Raw genomic sequence first — 21399 nt, forward strand, 5'->3', positions numbered from 1 at the left:
AATGCATGATCGATACATCGAAGAGAACTAAAAGGAAGAATTCTTTAATGACCTCTTAATCTCCTCCACTTGGGACTTGTCAAGAACTTCCAAAGTAGAAAACTTTTCCCAAAGCCAAAGGTAGTAAATAACACATAATAACATAAAAAAATAATCTTTACATTTTCTTATCCTCCTTAAAAAAAAAGAATAAGTCTTTCAGACCTTTTTTTTACATTTCAAACTCATGTTCATGGTCTGTTTTATTCCCAATTGTTGCCCGTGTGAAAAGAAAGAAGAGAAATTGGGCCATGTTTCCCGAGAGAGACTGCCTTCTCTCAGGCCAGCAGTCTTATACTTATAGTCGACTGCTCTATGACGATCTGACCTCTTTCCTGGGCTCTGCTTGCTCGTCTACGCTCCGACCAATTCAGTCAAAATCGAAAAACGATGTTTCCTTGAAAAAGTATAAAAAATAGTAGTAGTAGTCAAAAAGTGCACTTTTTCCATATATTTCGATTTATAGGGATCCCTATCTTTATCTCTATCCACAGACTATCTATATAGATAGAGATTTGGATCAAAATTGATCTAGACTATCCTCTATCCGGATAGATATGTCCCTATGGGCGACTAGGCCGATCTTTTTTTATATGTTTTGGCCACGTCCGTTTCCGCTCCGAAGAGGAAGGTTTGGATCTTTCAATCTTATGTCGTGAGGGATGTGACCTATGTTAGGTCCATAAGATACCACAGCTTTTAGTGTTCTATGATTCACCTCCGAATAATGAGTAGGTAGTTCGATCCTTTTGATTCTTATCTTCCTAGTAAACGGGGATCCGGAGCAATAGGTCGAATTACTATATAAAGAAGACTTGTAAACAAAAGGACTTATTGTTCGAGTAGGAAGATTTCGGTTTTTCTCCTTCCCTCTTTTCAATAAGAAGAAGTATTTGAAATGAAACAAATTCCTCTTCATTCTGTTGTGCTCAGCGAAGGAACTGCCTAAGCATACTTTTGCGGATCCAAACTTCTTTGTTCTTTCAAAGTCTTCTTCTTGCATATAAGAACGCAACTTTTGCAAAAACAAGGATTTGAGTAGTAAGCGGCATCCCCTCTGAGTTGTGAGTAAGCGGAACCATTCTGTTTTTGTTCTTCTCCAGATTTTGGCCGGTAGGAATTTGCCTACGATTTTTCCAACTGATATGTCGATATAGAAAGATCTCCTTATTTCTTCACCGCGGGTTCTCGCGTCATTTTCTTTAAAAGATATTAGATCACCGTGGGAAACTTTCAAATGAGTAATGGTTACCAGTCCATTATTCAAACAAACCCTTCGATGACTTATCGGCTGCCTTGCTTGAGGAAGAGTGTCACTAAAATGGAGACGAACCGGAATCACGTCCGATCTTGTTTCTTGATTGAGTAAAAAAGGGATATATGAAGTTCGTTCTCTTCCTCTGTGCATCTCCCTTATGGGTAAATCCCCATAATAAATGGACAACTTTCGTGTAGTTTGTGATTTGATGTTACTGTTTAGATTTTCTCTCTGAGAAAGATTTCTTTTAATGGATCTCCTCTTGTTCCTCAATCTTCGGAGAATGCGGCGTTGGATTAGAGAAAGTTCTCTGTTCCGAACATTTCCTGGAAGTAGACGACACGTTTTAAATCTGAAAGCTGGCATGGCATATTTCGTTGAATCAGTCTTTTTCGCCACATCGCGTATAAAGGGAATCGAACCCAACTCTTCCACGAACCCCCCACGAATGGTCCTCCCTTAATTCAATGAACTATGAGAATTCCTTTGCCTAGTTTTTTTGCTTTTCAGTTCTCATATGTCCTTGATATACTAGCAGAAACTCCATACTTGACCGACTGCGTCACAGTGCTCAGGTAAAGTGGTAGTGGTTGAAAGCGAGCGGAAACATCAGTGTTTTCTGTGCGTTACGATAGTAGTGGTGAAAGAAAATCCAATTCAAATATCTCAACGTAAAAGGAAAATCGTTTCACTTTGAAAGGAAAGACTCCAGCTAGCTATATGAGATCGAAATCACTCTATCTACGATATTCATTGCACCATGATTGAAGGCCTACGCATCTTCTTTCAGATTTTTTTGATTGGTTCCAGGCTCGCCATGACTGAACATACGAACAATCAACCTTTCGTCATTACTCCTTCATATCTCTCTTTTCTGTTCGCCGGAAGGGAATCAAGTATCCGCTGATACCGGATCGGATCACGAAGAAACGGGAACAGCTTTCGCACTAGCAGAATGGGTACCACCATCAGGATTGAGAGGCCAGTTCGTTCACGATGTCCATGGTCCTGAAGATTACCGGGATCTTACGTATGTGAATTCATGCGAGGATACTATCAAGCTTCACCGACTCTGGCGGGGAGACAACCTCGCCATAGCAAGGCACTAAAGCTTATGTTGCAAATTCTTAATAGATCAGTAGACTTTGGCGCAGCCATCCCAATCCACTTCAGCAGCGCCAGTGGCATCTCTAGAAGAACAAGGACCCTCTGCCTACAGGTAGAGATACCTGGGGTGGATTTTAAAGTGAAGAGCTGTCTGTTCTCAAGCTTATCCGCATTTCCCATCTGAACCGAGAATGGGTGCAGCCCACCCCATCTAAAGTAGAGCCTTAAATTCGTTCCTCTACAATCCAGAGCAGTCCGAACATGTACCGCGATCTGGACGGACAAAGAATGTCGTACACTTGAGTGACCCCCTTTTCTGTGACCACCACCAAATGAAAAATAAGAGGTGAGATCACCCTGTCTCAATCCTTTGTAGCTCTTAAAATATGGGCCAACCTCTCCATTCATATTCACACACACTTTGCCTCCTTCCACTGCTTGTCTAATCCAATCTATCCACCTGTCAGGGAAGTTTTTCCTATGCATTACCTCTGCCAAGAAAGGGCACTGAACTCTATCATAAGCTTTTTCAAAGTCCAACTTCAGCCAAATTCCTTCAGAGTGAGAGGTTTTCAACTCATGCAAAACTTCATGAAGAATTACACATCCATCCAAAATGTACATCCTAGGAATAAATCCAGTATGAAGAGAGCTGATTACTTGTCGAGCCGGAGGAGTAAATCTAAGTGTCAGAGCTTTGGTAATAGCTTTAAACATAACATTTAGAACACATATGGGTCTATACTGTAGGATACTATATTAGCATCCAGAATCTTTGGCAGTAGAGAAATGACACCAAAGTTTAGTCTGGACAAGTTCAACCTGCCATGATACAGCTCCTGAAGCATTTCTTTTAGTATATCTCTGAACTGGGGCCAAAAAGCTCTAAAAAGCTAACAGAGGAGCCATCTGGACCTGGAGCAGTATTTGGTTTCTTGCTTTTCACCACCTTGTCTATCTCTTCAATAGTAAATGGCTGAATGAGTGAAGCAGCATCCTCCTCTGACAAGCAGCCATGGCTGCCCCAAATCTTAGGGTGTAAATCTAACATTGCTTAACTCTAAAAGCCCAAATAAGGCTTTGTAGTAGGCAGTGATGTGATGTGCCAGTTTCCCTTAAGAGGATAGGAACCGGATCTTGCTTCTTTCCCTTGTTTTCCATGGATTTCTGACATTCCTACCTGTTCCTATTTTCTTTATCACTTCTCAACTGGGGTTAGTGGTTAGTTTTGAATGTCTCCCCATCCGCAGGAGGCGATACAAGAAGGATCTCTAATTCATTCTATATATAGAGGTGTCAGGCTAGCTTTTTACGAATATGGCTTTGAGTAGACCAAGTAGAATCAGGGCGAGCCCACCTACTATGTATGTGCGTTTGACCTCACTATTACTTTCATTCCCAGCTTTATCCCAATCTTATGAAGTAGCGCAAAGGCTTTCGAGTCAAACGAAGGTGGAACTACTTTTCAATCATAAAAGCAAGGAAATCATCATTCCTCTAGCCAAGTAACGAGGGGGTCTTACGCGTCCAGGTCAGAGCTCAGATGTAGTTCCAGTTGATCTGGTTGTAGTTGTTGTAGTTGCGGGTGAAAAGACAAATCAAGTAGCTGGAATCGTGGAATTCATTACTCGACCACTCTAGCAGTTATACTCCATTGTCACACAAGTAGGATAACTAAGGGGATTGATTCCTTCGAAGAATAAGTATCAGCCCCTACCCTATTTTTAGCTTTGATTCTTGCATTTTGGATTGCGAATAAGCAAGTGCACTAGCTGTTTTGATTGTGTTCTCCGCGAGCCAGCCTTTTTACCATGAATGTTGTGAGTACTCATAGTGAATATTCTGCGTTTGTGGTTGAGTCACCTCCTGCACCACGTGTAAGTACAAGCTTGTCATTATCTCAGCCCTAAATAAGTTCTAGCCTGAGCATCGTGCCCCACTGTCCGAATAAAGTGTGCGCCTAAGGTGTCATGTGTTTCAGAATATACGTATAACAGAAATACTTTCCCAATCCGTATAAGAGGAAAGAAGGGTCTGCCAATAAGCAGTAGAAGAATAACCCGCAGAAGAAGTTTAATCGCTTCCAGAGATCTGAGCCAGACAAAGATAAGACTCCACGGCGGCACGATCGGGATGATCCAAACGGGTTCAAAATGAGTCAAAACTTGTAAAACCCCGGTTTTGGCCTTGTTACTCAGGATAAATTTACATACTTAGCAAACAGAGATAGAATTAAGAAAAAAAGAGATAAGGAAAGAGCCATTTCCCAACCAAATAAAGCATGAGGCTCGAAGCCCTTTCTCATTTTGAATTTCATCTTAGTATCGGTAATGCCCCGCCCAAAAGTATTTCATCGCAATCACACACGCTAGCTTGGTTGGAAAAGCTCGTTTGCACCCAATAACTAATATCTTCTGGTCAGTATGGAATTCTCCATGCTTTCGCCTTGCTTTGTAGTCATTTTCTATGAGTAATCGGTCCGAACTCAATTTCCAGAAAAAACTCTATCTCGCCTGTGGCCAAAAGTAGTGAAAATAGTATTTAGCTTAGTCAATAGTGCCCTCAACACAACTGCTGATTCTTCGCGAGATGAAAACCCTTTGTCCTTCGTCTGCAGGGGCAATTCCAGAGAAAAGTGCTACTAGCCCTTGTTTTGGTCATGTCCACAGGCCTTTCCATTCGTCTTTATTACTCTTTCGGCAATCTATGCATAATTCTACTTCTTGAACCACCGAATCCACTTTTGAAAATGGATAACTAGCTCCATTCTGCGTCAAGTACTAAGGATGGGCCCAAAGCACACTTTTGAAAGGCATCGGTCACCTTAAAAACCCAAAAAGTAGGAAGTCTAGCGTGCTTCTTTAGTGCTGCTCTTTGATCAGATGCTTTCTCATTGAACGAGGCATATTAAAGTGAAAGAAGTTCCAGGTCGAGTCCCGAGAAGGCGATAGTTGATTTTGATCATGAAGTTGGCACTGGACTTTGGAATTGATTCTGGACCCCCGCCTGCTCAGGACGATCCCATTACGGACTTTCTGGAAGGGGACACGCTTGACCCAGCGCAAAAACGGGAATTAATAGATATTCTCAATTTTGGGAGGACAAAAGGAAGAACTTGCCTTCACAATGAGCGAATCGTAATAAAAAGAGGGTGGCAAGGCGAAGGTAGTACTTATCAGTCCAGGGTAATCAACCACTATCTAAAAACCCAGGTTGCACAACTGCGTGCAAGGAGATTAAGTGGTGAGATTGTGCTGGAGGAATTACGGCAATGGCAAAGAGACTTAAAGACTCTGAAGAGAAGGTCATGCTTCTATGAGGACCTTCTCGTGGTCTTGAGCAATGTTCATATTGATTGATTGCAAAGAGAGTGCAGGATTCTCTTTGCAATCAATGAAATGGTCCCGGAGAAAGGAATCAGTCTCTTCAGTCCGGCGCATGCCTAAAATTCATTTTCCTTTTGAATTACTCATTTTTTTGGAATTTAGGAGAAGTTCGAATCCGTTCCGTTCGGATATTGATCGGTCTTGGTTTGACATGGTTTACGCGTTACTGGTTCCCGGAAGAGTCAATTTCTCCATTAGCTAAACCCTTTATTACCCTACCTTTGGACTCGTATTTTGTTTGTACACAATCAACGGACCCCCCCCCCCCCCCGACATATGTTGCAACCTCTTCAATAGCATGCTCTTACTTCGTATTTCCCTTAATAAGTCATCAAATTTGGTGCTTTTCGATCCCCAGTTGCTATGGGGAACAAAGGCTGAAATACAATAGAATCCTCCATTTAAGTGGTTCTCGCTTCTCCTTGTTCCTGCTCCTAACTCCTCCCCGGGTAGTTCCCAATGTTTGCCACTTTCCATACTTCGTGGGTGCAACATCAACAAATTTGCTCATGATCAAGTTACAACCTAAGATCTATGACTATATTATGTTAACGGTTCGTATTTTGTTCATTCCATCGGTATGCTCTCAAGTACCTGTAATTGTGATCTGTTTGCCAGAACCAAGGGGTCTTTCTATGGAAACCTTCACGAGCAATCATCGTTTTTTGATGGTTTTTCCGCTTTTCACAGCTGCTCTTTCCACACCCCCGGATATCTGGTGCCAAATCGTCGCCCCTTTCCTTATATATTCGATAATCGAGATTGCTATCTTTGTGGCATTGATTGTACAAGTTCGTGAAGAGGGCTGGACGAGTAGAATGAGGGAAAACGGCTCGATTGAGAAAAAAGAGGAGTAGACTAGCCCCCCTAGAACTTTGTTTGAAAGTCACTATCAATGAATTCCCAAGCAATTCTAAACCAACATATGCTCCGTATAGACGGAATCTAAGATTCAGATTTTCTATTGTGTGAAGAAAAGGTCTAGACGGAATCTAAGATAAGAACCTAACAAAAGTTTTGCGACTCCTTCTAGGCGAAGAAAGGCGGGTCCCTGGCCCACCCTAAGTCAGTTCGAATCTGACGAGTCGTCTTACTCGTGTCTATTTTCTTCACGGAGACTCTGATCAAAGAGCAGAAAGGCAGAAAGCTGGTGTTTAGAGATGAGAAGTGGGCTATATCCCCAGGGGACTGAACACTTGTTTCATCTATGAAGAGTAGAGTTCCTACCTCGAGGTGTCGACTTAGCTATTTGCCTGCAAATAAGCACAGCCTTCTACCCATTATGTCAACGATTAGGTAGAGCTCTTACGGGGGCTAGGTTACCAGGATACGACCGTTCCGCAATAGAACATGGCACTAATGTATCCCCTAAGGTCCCAGCACCTTTTGATCAATACCGAAATCATAACATTAACATTTCTATATGATAATTTGAGAATGAAAGTCAGAAGTGGAATGGAAACATGGATTTTGAGTTTAGTTTGATCGGGATGAGGAATTGGACAGGATCGGGCATCAATCAGTGCCCTCCATCCCAACGGGAAATGCACTCATGAATTGATGAATTATCCGCCACTGTTGTTGATGCCAGCCCTAGTAGGACGTTGATACTTTCTTATTTCACCAAAAAAAAAGGGATCTTGGAAAGAAAAAGTTCTTCCCACCTAGTGCTACTTTCTTACTTGCCCCTTTGCCCAATAACTGAGATCTTGCAAATAGTTACTTAATAGCAAGCACTGATCTAACTTCTGCTTTCGAGTAACCAGACGAATGCGAACTACCTTCGTACATTCTGTCCAACTGGCAGGCACACCCCCATATTAATAAGTGATATAGATAGGAATGTGATTGACTAAGAACTCTTCTTAGTATGGCATGTGGAACCCGAAACCAATTCCCACTTCCAACTTGAATGCACGGGGATGGGACGGCTCAAAGCACAGGGACGGGACACGGGGCTAGCACTATTTTATGCGGCACTAACCCCCATTTGTGCGGCACTAAGCTCCCAATTTCACTTCTTGGATCTTGGCGCCAAAAAGCCATACATAGCTATCACTTCTCGTGCCAAAGCGCTCCCCGGAGGGAGACCCATCCCGCTCCCGAAGAAAGGAGACAATCTATGTAACCTTAGCCCACCTTTTCGAGTACAGTAGACTCTATCGTACCATGAAGTGCAGAAAACTAACATATAACAGCCGAGGGTCAGGCGGAAGAAAAAAGGGATAAATGGTTTTTGAGTTGGGCATGATGAAAGTGGGTACAATGGCATTACTTAAGAAGCTATTATGTCCTGTCTTGGCTTTAGCAATAAGCTTGTGCGACTGATGACTCCCTCCATCCTTGGCATCGCCAAGACTAATGGATAAGGTTTTGTCGCATCTTAATAGAACCGCATGCGGAGCTCAGCTCCTAAGAAAATAATAAGAAATATCTAGTTTTGTTTCATAAGTGGCGAGCCAAGGAATAAGAATACCGCCCCCTGATCTGGATTTAAAAAGCGGATTCAGCGCTGCAAGAAATAGAATTATGCATAGATTGACTTGTAAAGAAAGACGAACCGAACAGTGCTAAGCAAAGAAAAACTCTCTTATTTCTATGCTCGATTCAATCTCTATTCATTTTCTTTTGTCTACTTTCAGTATACGAAGTCCGAGCTTTTCGTTCTTGACGGAGCCTGACCTTGAACTAGCTTTTTGCAACACAAACCACTATCTTTACTTTCCTTTAGCAATAGTATCTAACTATCAATTCATAAGAGTCAAACGGGTGGGTCCATCCCATCTATCGACAGGTCCTGATACCGGATCTGGGAAACAAGCAATACTCGCCGCAATTCCTTAATTAAAAACAGACCTATCTTCTCTTGAAAGACTGTCCTTTCCTCGCTTGTTATTGTGATATCAATGAAAGAAAGCTGCATACTGACTTCTTCCCAAGAGCTCTATCAGCCCTGAATTCCTTAGCCATACGACTCTTCCTTAGTTTCCTAATGCTGGTGGCCCTAGCTAGTGGTGAGACGGGGCATATACTATTCTCGGTCTTATAACGAAGAGGTTGCCAAGTTTGAACCGAACACTGTACTTGATCTCTCGTCCTATCACAAACAAGTCTCTTCCCCCGAGTCCTAGTGGACTAGTCCAAGTAGTCCGGGACAATAGCGTCCCGTCTCTTCGCTGACCCCTGGCACACAATCACTATAAGACAAAGCAAGACAAACCTCTCTTATCCTTCTCGGCTAGAAGTTACAAGTTTCCTGTTCCGGTTTCGGCTTGAGGGAAGTGCCTGAAATCGATTCAATTCTTATCTCCAATTTCGAACTCCGGCTGGATTCTTATGACCAAGAGCTATTTTCTTGGTCAGAAGAATGGAAGGACAACGAGAAGATGGTTCGGTTGCTCCTGCTGGAATATTCCATTTATTTAATACTCCGACTCGCGTAACCCCGAATGGCAATGTTGTTATTGCGGTTGGTCAGATCAATAAGACAACAAGGGAGTCAGAATATTCAGATAATAGCAAACAGGGCTTTGGAATCTATGGAAGGAGCCTTCAATGCTTCTCCAGTGTCAACCATTAGTCGATAACAGAATGAAATGCCACAATTAAGTTGAAAAAGAGAGTCATTAAAAAGAGGCATGCTTGAAAAAGAGTACAGATAATATGTTATTGATGTGAGGAGCCTCACCCAGTACTTTTATTACTAAACTAAAAAACTCTACTCTCCTTTCACAGCCAACCCACCCATTGCTTTTTTGAGCTCGATAAAAAGGAAAGTTCACGTGCCAATCCTTACCATTGGTAACTGTAATTACCAAGCCTAATCTTTCACTGAATACAGAGTAAAGCAAGCAAGAAAGAGGGAAGGAACATACACTAATCACCCGGATTCCGCCTTTGGATGGGAGGGATAAAGCAAATTAAGGGCCGAAGTGATCTACTATGCGAAGCTGGCCGATTTGCTTCATGATGAGTGATAATTATGACCTATAGAGAAGCTAGCCAGATCAGCCTGATTGATTTGCAATCTTACAAAACACGGTTATGCGGATAAGCTATGTGTCATTGCTCCATCAGATATTAATCTATGGAATCAAGGTCTAAATTAGTTGTTTTCCAGCATATTTTACTACCGATGTGGCAGCAATACATGATGCGCTGACTTGTTTTTCTCCGCTACCGCAAGATGAGTGGTAAGTAATCCATCTGATTTACTTGGTGAGCTGGAGTCAATTGCTTAATATATCTAACTACGTTGATTCTTATTACTGAATTTTTGCGGCGTGTGTGCTCCGTTCGTTACTGTTGTAGGATCGATTAATCTACTAATTTTTTCTTCTATATTTGCTTGGTCACCATGTAATCCAGCTTTTTTGAGGATGCACAAGATGATGCTGCTTCTGTCGTACCCGCTAAGGATTAGAATTTATCTACTTTTTTTAGGATGCACAAGATGATACTACTTATATCGTACCTGCTAAGGATTAGAATTTGTCTACTATGTGTTTGCAATTCTCAACGATTGTAAACACCAAGAGTGGTGGACAGCTGATATCTGAATATCCAGTGCCCTTGCATTGAAAGATTGTGCTAGAGAACATGCAAACTTAGGTTAGTTAATCACCGAGGCTGCCACAGCTTGCCACCTTCTGGGCTATCAAGGTGACAGATCTTGAAAATAACCGGTATGACCGTCGAAATTGCTGCCTTCTGGGCTATCAAGGTGACTATCAACGTGACAGTTGATGGCCGGGCTTTAAACTGCATATGAGGCAAAATAGTGTCTGTGTCGTCACATAGTTGTATGCAATGCAAGATAAGAAGTAAAGAAGGGCATCAACTAGGACGCGTGAAGCGATAAAGAAGGGGCAGGGCTAGCTAACGGTTACCCGTACGCAAGGTCAAAGTTCTGACCAATATTGTAGCACCATGGATGTCTTCGGGAGAGGCAACAACAAGAGAAGAGGATGACCACAATTCTGAAAAAAAAGGATGACCACCACCGCACTGTAGATCCTCTCTGCCCCCGCAGCCAACGCCGGCTGGACCGCCTGCCACCGCGGCCGCCTCGCCGCCCCACCTTCCTCAAAGCTCCACCTCCGCCAGTCTTCCGCCGCTGGTCAGGAGCCATGGTGCTGGTTGTTGTGCTCTGCATGGGAGAGATTGAAGGGAAAAGGAGGTAGAAAAGGAAATGATAAGAGAGATTGGGTGGTTGTGGGCCCTACTGCGCTAATCGCACCCACGATAACACATGAAGGAGCCCCTTAGATAAAGAAGGTACATAAACCTTTCATTTTTTTGTCGTGCCATGATATCATTTCAACATGTAGTTCCCGGTGCAACGCACGGGCAATTTTTCCTAGTTCATTTCAAATCAGAAAAATATAAATAATGTATCCAAATATTCAGAAAAATAAAACTAATTCATTTCAAATCAGAAAAATACAAATAATATATCAAATTATTCAGAAAAATAAAACTAATTCATTTCAAATCAGAAAAATACAAATAATATATCAAAATATTCAGAAAAATAAAACTAATTCATTTCCAATCAGAAAAATACAAATAATATATCAAAATATTCAGAAAAATAAAACTAATTCATTTCAAATCAGAAAAATACAAATAATATATCAAAATATTCAAAAAATAAAATCTTATAATATAAATCTTCCCGCCTTATTTTTCCTGCCAATTCTTCCCACCGCTTCCCGCCTCTGTCTTCCCCCGCCTCCTGTCTTCCCGCCATTTCTTCCCGCCAATTCTTCCCACCATTTCTTCCTGCCTCTGTCTCCCCCCGCCTCCTGTCTTCCCTCCATTTCTGCCCCCCGCTTCCCGCCATTTCTTCCCGCCTCTGTCTTCCCGCCTCCTGTCTTCCTGCCCACATTTCTTCCCGCGATTTCTCACTATATATATGTAGCCAGGCTTGGCCAGCATTATCACATCTCTACAATCTCTCATCACTCTCTCATGGCTTCCACCGTACCCACTCTAACCTACCAGCAGGTGGAGGAGCTTTGCGCCTCGAACTACCCTTGCCCACCGGGCTACCGCGTCCCCGCCGGCTGGAGCCTAAGCGCCGGAGGCGTGCCGGTCCCTCCCGTTCCTCAGAGTACTGCGCGTCGGGTGGCCATCACGAACCACTACTACCTCGACCTCACGCCAGAGCAGCGGATGAATCCCCGCTGGCATCCCGATAACCAGCAGACTTGGGACGCCTTCTTCATGAATCGGCGTGAGAGGGCGCTCGCCAGGTATGAGGAGGACGGTCTGCCTCCTGGGAACTTCCACGAGGCCGGCCATCGGCTATGGTGGAGCGGCCGAACTCTACAGAGCGTCATGGACTACATCACGGCCGGCGATATCCCCCGCCTGCGGTACCCTCAGTACCAGTCAAGGTTCGAGCCACGAGCGCCGCCCGATGGCAGCGACGACGACGGTGGCAACTTAGAAGGTGACGACTACCAGTACAACGGCGGCGACTACGAAGACTACGAGTATGCATATTATAGGCCTAGGCAGGAGTATGACTAAATCACTCCAACATTCCAAGATGTACTCCTAGGCCTAGACATGTCCTTCACATCATTGGCTGTAGTTCAAATTTCATGTATCATCAGTGGTATCTCGAATCAATCGAATCATTCGAAAATGGACACCAAACACATCACAGATAATATAATTCACATGATCCATACAAAGTTTGGAACAAATTTTCCTCAACAAAGTTTGGTACAATAAATTATTACACATCATTTCTTCCCGTGTGTCACTTGCTTACGATTGTGCCGTAACCATGGAGCATCCTCATCATTTAACTTCATGCTTGGGTCAGTGTTCACTTTGAAGGGCGGAATTTCACCAAACTTATTATGATCTTCTGACATGTCTGTCTTGTCCTCCACTCCCACGATGTTTCTTTTCCCTGAAAGAACTATGTGGCGCTTTGGATCATCGCATGATGTACTCGTTTTCTTATCTTTCCTTTTTCTCGGTTTGCTACTCATGTCCTTCACATAGAAAACCTGAGCGACATCTTTGGCTAGGACGAATGATTCGTCAAGGTAACCAAGATTGTTGAAATCCACCATTGTCATTCTGTATTGCTCGTCCACCTTTACCCCACCTCCTGTTAGCTTGAACCATTTGCACCAGAACAAAGGGACCTTAAAGGAGGGTCCATAGTCAAGTTCCCATATCTCCTCTATGTAACCATAATATGTGACCTTTTGCCCATTCTCGGTTGCTGCATCAAAGCGGACATCACTGTTTTGGTTGGTGCTCTTTTTATCTTGGACGATCGTGTAAAATGTATTCCCATTTATCTCGTACCCTTGAAAAGTCGATATAGTCGAAGATGGTGACTTGGCCAACATGTACAGCTGATCTTCAACATCATTGTCACTCATTAAATGTTTTCGCAACCAACCGCCGAAAGTCTCTATGTGGGCCTTTGTAATCCAGGATTCAGGCTTCCCTGGGTTGTTTGAGCATAAAATATTCTTGTGTTCCTCGAAGTACGGAGCCACCAAGCTAGAATTTTGTAGAACTCTGTGGTGTGCTTCAGTCATAGAATGGCCGTCCATACATATCGTTGATTTCCTTCCGATCGTGCCTTTTCCACTTAGTCTCCCCTCGTGCCGCGATTGAGGAAGACCAATCGGCTTAAGGTCAGGAACATAGTCAACACAAAACTCAATTACCTCCTCTGTTCCGTAGCCCTTGGCGATGCTTCCTTCTGGCCTAGCACGGTTACGAACATATTTCTTTAATACTCCCATGAACCTCTCGAACGGGAACATATTGTGTAGAAATACAGGACCAAGAATGGAAATCTCTTCGACTAGGTGAACCAGGAGGTGCGTCATAATATTGAAGAAGGATGGTGGGAACACCAACTCGAAACTGACAAGACATTGGACCACATCGTTCTGTAACCGTGGTAGATCTTCTGGATTGATTACTTTCTGAGAGATTGCATTGAGGAATGCACATATCTTCACAATGGCTACTCGAATATTTTCCGGTAGGAGCCCCCTCGAAGCAATCGGAAGCAATTGCGTCATAATCACGTGGCAGTCGTGAGACTTCAGGTTTTGGAACTTTTTCTCCACCATATTTATTATTCCCTTTATATTCGATGAGAAGCCAGACGGGACCTTCATACTGCTCAGGCATTCAAAAAAGATGACCTTCTCTTCTTTGGTAAGAGCGTAGCCTCGCACGACCTTGAAACCGTTTCGGATGCCGGTCTTCTGGGTATTTCAAACGTTGCTGGTCCTGCCGTGCTTCCTTTGTATCATTTGTCTTCCCATACATGCCCAAGAAGCTTAGCAGGTTCGTGCAAATATTCTTCGTAACATGCATCACGTCGATTGCAGAGCGGACATCTAGGACTTTCCAATATTCTAGCTCCCAAAATATAGATTTCTTTTTCCACATGGGTGCGTGCCCGTCAACTCCCTGCGGTACTGATTGTCCGCTAGGACCCTTTCCAAAGATGACTTTCAAATCCTTGACCATATCAAATACATCAGCACGAGTGCGTTCCGTAGGCTTCGGCCGGTGATCTGCCTTGCCGATAAAATGCTTGCCTTTCTTTCTTAAGTTATGATGTCGGGCAAGAAATCGACGATGCCCCAGGTACACATTCTTCTTACAATTATCCAAATATATACTTTCAGTCTCATATAAGCAGTGCGTGCATGCCTTGTATCCCTTATTTGTCTGTCCCGAAAGGTTACTAAGAGCAGGCCAATCATTGATGGTTACGAAAAGCAACGCTCGTAGGTCAAATTCCTCTTCTTTGTGCTCATCCCACACACGTGCACCAGGTCTGCCCCACAACTGTAAAAGTTCATCAACTAATGGCCTTAGGTACACATCGTTGTCGTTTCCGGGTTGCTTCGGGCCTTGGATGAGCACTGGCATCATAATGAACTTCCGCTTCATGCACAACCAAGGAGGAAGGTTGTAGATGCATAGAGTCACGGGCCAGGTGCTATGACTGGAGCTTTGCTCGCCCAAAGGATTCATGCCATCTGTACTTAGACCAAATCTTAAGTTCCTTGCGTCACCTGCAAAATCTTTGAACTCTCTGTCGATCTTTCTCCATTGCGTTCCATCAGTGGGGTGTCTCAACTACCCGTCCGACTTACGGTCCTCTTTGTGCCATCGCAACAACTTGGCATGCTCTTTGTTCCTGAACAGACGTTTCAACCGTGGTATTATAGGAGCATACCACATCACCTTCACGGGAACCCTCTTCCTGGGTTTCTCGCCCTCAACATCGGCACCAGGGTCATCTCCTCTGATCTTATAACGCAATGCAGTGCATACCGGGCATTCATTCAAATTCTCGTATTCACCGCGGTAGAGGATGCAGTCGTTAATGCATGCATGTATCTTCTGAATCTCTAAACCTAGAGGGCAGACAACCTTCTTTGCTTCGTACGTACTGGCGGGCAACTCGTTATTCTTTGGAAACATATTCTTCATCATTTTCAGCAACTTTTCAAATCCTGAGTCAGATAGACCTTCCTGTGCCTTCCATTTCAGCAAATCCAGTGTGCAGCCCAGCTTTTTCAGACCATTATCGCATCCTGGGTACAGCGACTTTTTGTGATCCTCTAACATGCGATCCAAATTCTCCCTCTCCTTCTCAGTTTCGCAGTCTCTCCATGCAACAGCAATGGTCCGACCAAGATCATCTGCGGGCTCATCACGTGCCTCTTCTTCACCTTCCCCTTCACCTTCCCCTTCTGCTTCGCCTCCTTCAGCATCCTCCATGAAAGTATCACCGAAATGATCAGGATAGTTGTCATCATCCCCTTCTTCATTATCTTCCATTCTAACCCCTCTTTCTCCATGCTTGGTCCAACAATTATAGCTTGGCATGAAATCGTGCCGAAGCAGGTGGACGTGAACGGTTCTTGAGGAAGAGTAACCCTTCTGATTCTTACAGGCAGCACATGGACATATAACAAAACCCCCCTGCTTGTTCGCATTAGCCACAACGAGGAAATCATTCAAACCCGTAATGAACTCGTCACAGAGTCGGTTACCGTACATCCATTGCCGATTCATCTGCATTATTATTATATAAAGTATATAATTAACCATCATGCATTTGTTAAACTAACTAGCTAGAAATAATAGAAATTAAACTATGAACTACACATGCATATTTATCAATGACACATTAAAGGTTCAAGTTGCTAACCGCGATCGAGGAGGAAAAATAAATGAGAAAGCTTAAGTGTGGCTCGGACACTTCATATAATGTTTGTTTTATGTGAACACAAGTGGCATCATGCTCTCGGGCATTTCATCGAACACCTCTTATGCATAAGAGGATAAAAGCCAAACCCACCACCCCTTGTGAAAAGAAGTGAAACACCAAGTAGCTCACACACAAGCCAAGTGTGCTGCAGCAGCATTTATAGTGGTGGGCCTTTAGTGGCTAACCGCGACTAAAGGTTCTCGGGCCAGGCCTGAGGACCTTTAGTTGCGGTTGGCCAGACCAACCGGGACTAAAGGTCCGCCCGTACACCAGCTGTCGACCGAGGCCGCTGGGCCCGGAGCTTCAGTCGCGGTTCCCCTGCATAACCGGGACTAAAGACCCCATTAGTCCCGGGCCAAAATATTTGGGGACTAATGGGGTGGTATGGAAGCCCTCTTTTCTACTAGTGCACTATTCCGCCGATTCTCATAGCCGAAGGGCGGCTGCTCCGAGTTGGCCTTCATCAACTCTTCTTCAACCTCCAGGCCAGAGCGCCATTAGGGAGGCCCCCTGCAGCTTCAGCGCGGCGGTTCACATCGACTCTGACCCAAGTGGTCCAGTCCCCGGCGTCGGAGAAGATGGTCGCGATTTGAGGCATCAATCTGTGCTCGGTGGAGAAGGACCGGATGGCGGTTGCATATTTATATCTAGGGTCCTTTTTGGAGGGCTTGTGTGTAACTTTCTTTTTTATTTGGGGTCCTCCTTGTAAGCTGTAATCCCACCGACAATATATAATGCAGTGTCTCTAGGTCCTTCAGGGCCTTTCTGTGTTAAAAAAAAGTTATTACATTGGTTATCCATGGACATTTATTAGCCAAGTGGAACCTAAGCCTATATGATCAAAGGATTACAATTTTTATTCTCATGTCACATTAAGTGTTTGATACCTTGGTTGGTGGAGTGATATTGGAGGAATCAATTGGATTAAGGAGATGTTGTGAGTCCATGTTATATCCTAAGGTAAGTTAAGCTTATGCAAGAGAGTACAAGCTTAAGTGTTACACCCTAGCTACTTGAGCAAGTACTCCATCTTAGAGGTTAAAGCCCTACATCTTTTGTTATGCTTTTAGGAAGTTGAAACCATGATCCTCACAACTGAGTTATGATCATAGAACCTTGAGAAGGAATATGACTGGAGTAAGTGAAACACTCTAAGAAGTTTGGATTCATCATAAGTAACTTGAAGATAAGGGTTCATCTCTATTAAAGGAATATGAAAAGCTTTAGTGCCAAGCTTCTAAGATTTAGAAGTAGGATTAGCAGCGGCGGAGCTCCCGGTTGGGCGAGGTGGGGCGCTCTCCCTACCTCGACTCGGTGCAACGAAGATTGTATATGTATGCGTACGCTGTATTCCTGCGTTTGTTTCGATGGAGCGTAGAAAAGTCGTAACCTCTTGGGCCGTGTGGAACCTGGGCCGACTACCCGAGTCGCTCCAAGTATCCAAGCGCTTGTCTGCTCGCTTGACAGAGCCATAGCGACACCGTCGCGACGGCATGACCTTGCCTCCACGCTCCACTGCTCCAGCACATATCGAAGGTAGCAGGGGCTGGACAAACGACTGGCGGACGGCAGCGGGACTTAGGGCAGACAACCGGCAAATCTCTCAAGCTCAATTCTAATCGATGCACCTTGTGGGCCTATCCAATTCCAAGCCTCTAGTAAGGTCGAAGATTTGTACATATGGATTACAACAACGCTCCACCTCAGTTCATTGCTTGAAGGTTCCATCTAGCTTGCTATGCATGTTCTTTGTTTTGCTGTTTGGATTATAAAGAGGAAGGATTTTATTTTCTCAATCCTCATAAAGTCATCATGTCTTCCAAACATAGAAGTAGAGTATGATTTTGGTTATGAAAAATCAAACAAGAAATAAAGGCTAAAAAAACACCATCTCAATATGAGTGTGATTTGGTAGAACACGAGATCAATTCATTGCTCGTATACTACCATTACTCATGAGTTAGAATTCCCATTACTGTTTCAGCAGTAATATTTGATATATTACTACGATATAGTTTAGAAAATAACACATGCTTAAGTTGAAGTATTATAACTGAGTTATTTGCTTGAACTTATATGGGAACTTAATTTTATGGCCTTATTGCATTTCGGCACCAGGTTTTCAATTCATGGCGAGGACCCTGGTATTAATGTGTCTAGACTATTTTGGTTTCCTCATCAAATTCTCCTATTCTTTAATGTTCGCCCCACCTTAATTTTTTTTCGTCCTCCACCACTGAGGATTAGTGAGAGGAGAATGAAGGAAGAGAAGTGGAGGAGTGAGTTGATCATGTCAAGTACATGATTATGCTTTGGTGGATAAAGATGATACAAATCCGGGATAGCGTCTTATGGCAAGTGGTATAGTATCATGATTAAGTGGAGAGTAGGATATCAAGTGAGCATACCTCAACTAAGAGTAAGTAGGTCTTGTCACTACAACAAAAACTGCTTGTAGAGGCACTTCTCTAGAGACACTTTATGATTTGCCTCTATCAAACTGTTAGATAATCATGTAGAGGCACTTTCCTTTATGTAGAGACACTTCTTTTAGACACCATGTAAATGCGTGGTTGAAGGCGTTCTATGAGACACTTAATAAATTACCTCAAAAAATCATATAGTGGAATTTTTAAGATACTTCTTAAAGTGACCCTACATTATAGCTAGAGATACGGGTTGAGACACGTTTTACATTCTGTAGAGGCATTTTACATAATTTTGAGGCATTCAATATACCACTCATAAGATTTTCTTTAAGAGTATTAGCAAGATGTTGTGTGAGGCTAAGTGGTTAGGTGAGTACAAACGTTTCCTCAAGATCTTGAGTTCGAGGATTGCTTCCAACGTTTTTATAATTTATCTTTCTCTATGCTAGAGAATTATGACATAATAAATGTCTTTACTAATGTCTTATAGAATCTATAGACAATATGTAGTGCCTCTACAAAATGTCTTACAGTATGTAAAGACAATTTACAAGTGTCTTTTAGTCCTAGACACACTGCCTGTAGTGACACTTATGTGACACTTAAGAAGCGTCTCTACTCTAATGTAGAGGCACATATAATGTCTCTATGGAACCAAAATAATGTCTCTACGGGCTACTTTTCTTGTAGTGTGTAGAAGCCAAGTAGACATATCTTGACTAGAAGGGAAACCTTCTTATGGAAGTCAATTAGAAGTCTTAGTCCATGTACCAGGTTTTCCATGAAGCAAAGTAATTAGTCAAGGTAAAGGTAAGCACAAGCTAATAACCTAAGTTCTTAACCCATGCCACACTAATCACATCTTGGAATCATCCATATGTTCATATATAAAGAGAGAGATAACCTCCACAAATTAATATCTTTCATCTATAAACTTGGAATCCTATTCCATGATTCCCATTCCAACCTATGCATCATTTTATGATCATACGCAAATCTTATCATAATATCTTACCTCCAAATTGCAGATTTGTGATCAATAACAACAACTCTTTGAGTTCAATCCAAGTCTATGACACAAAACATCCACATACAAATGTTGATGTGTAACTAAATCTGATTCTCAAACAAAACCATCCTTCTTAATATAGTAACAGATGTCCAAAGCAAAGCATCAAAAGCACATCACTAATTACATGGGAGTATCACTAGTAAATTCTATGCCATTAGGGATTTGTGGCAAGCAAAAATAACGTTCCTTTGGAACATATTCCCAAATACTAAGCCAAGTAATAATGCTAACCCTAGCTAATTATTTCCTTACAAAGGAACACGAAGTAAAGTTCCTACATATCACTAGGAATTTATCCAAGCTTTAGCAAACTAATTTAAACAAATCAAATAATGAAAATTGAATTTATCTCTATTAGATACCTAATAAAAATCTTCAATATACTACAATATGCATATACACATAAGAATATTTCCAATATAAGATAATGGTCTAAGTCATAACTTAGAAGAATCCTAGAAGAAATCAAATATTCAAATCTCCCCAAAACAGAAATGAATGCAACAATGAAATTCAGAACATAAAAATAAAATAGAATATAGAAAAAGGAAACAGAAAAGGAGACTTACCAGACCGTACTTGGGCCGCAGCTGTCGGCCCCCGGAGCAGGAAATCGCCCGCGGAATAAAGACCCCTCGCATCACGATCCCAGGCCGGAGTGCCTAGCTGTCGACCCAATGAGTAGGATACGCCCGCGGAATAAGTACCCCTAGCGTCACGTATCTAGGCTTGGGTACCCCACCTTCCCGTGCACTTCATCACATGCATGCATGGTGCATATGATACAAGGGTAGAAACAATACAACAGATATCGCAACATAACTCTATGACACAAAAAGTTGAAATAATGTATATAGCAACGCTCATAGAGCAAGATAGCAAATATCACTCAGAGGCCACACGTCCCAACAGTACATCAATACATCATGGGGAAGCGAATATAACATCCGAGTACAGACATAAGAGGCCAAGAACATAAACAACGGAACCCATATCCAGCAAGCCCCATGCTACTTCCTAGGAGCGTCCTCGCTACTGGACGTAGTCATCCCAACATGATCCACAAAGTAACCTCCAGGTGGATACTCGTATCTTGTCGTACCTACAACATCGGGCCAACGGTTGCTAGAAAAACAGATAAAAAGCAGAGCGTGAGTACCAAGGCGCGTACCCGCGAGACTAAAATTCAGCTGCACTCGCCTACAAAGGTATGGTGGACTGAAGCGGTAGCAAAGCTTGCACTAAACAACCTATAGAGACACTCTCAACTTCCGTTGTAAGATATAGATAAGAGAGCGCATAAAGGAACCAACTAGATACTACAGCAAACAAAACGCAGCCGATGCGTTCCCCCTTCACGCACAATGAGGAAGAATTAGCAAAGGCACTCGCACGGTTGGCGGTTTTACAAGTTATTAATTGAGCTAATTACTACGCAAGTTAATTAGCGGATAAAGGTGATGGTTGTCTATGATCAAGTGACACTTCTCCAAGTCGTCCATAACCGCGGACACAGCTTTTCCAAAGGATTTACCCTCCAGGGATGCGCTACTGTATCCATTCATGCATGATCGACCCCTCAAGGAAGGTTTTGAGGTTTTTAAAAGAAAGCTTGCCATCAGGATCTCACAATGCAACCCCTCCCTTCACCACAGACCAAGTCCAAGGAGCCATGTAACTAAGTTAAACCCGTATCGAAGTCTGGCCAAATCTTCGAGAAAGACATGGTTGTTTGCGTCTACGCTGCTAGGTGGACCAGAGCCTCTCATTGGGGAGGATGTCCTACTTCGCAGTCATACTGCACCTAGACGTGCGTACAAGAA

The 21399-nt window shown here is 43.0% G+C and overlaps 1 protein-coding gene across 1 annotated transcript; it reads right to left on the reverse strand.

The window, feature by feature from the left end:
• Positions 1 to 251: 251 nt before the first annotated feature.
• On the reverse strand, positions 252 to 1806 carry LOC127291714 (small ribosomal subunit protein uS4m). Its single transcript, XM_051321027.2, has one exon. The coding sequence runs from the start codon at positions 1661 to 1663 to the stop codon at positions 629 to 631; it is 1035 nt and encodes a 344-aa protein (XP_051176987.1). The 5' UTR covers positions 1664 to 1806; the 3' UTR covers positions 252 to 628.
• Positions 1807 to 21399: the final 19593 nt, after the last annotated feature.

Source organism: Lolium perenne, chromosome 4 (genome assembly GCF_019359855.2).
Source record: "Lolium perenne isolate Kyuss_39 chromosome 4, Kyuss_2.0, whole genome shotgun sequence".
Classification (NCBI taxonomy): domain Eukaryota; kingdom Viridiplantae; phylum Streptophyta; class Magnoliopsida; order Poales; family Poaceae; genus Lolium; species Lolium perenne.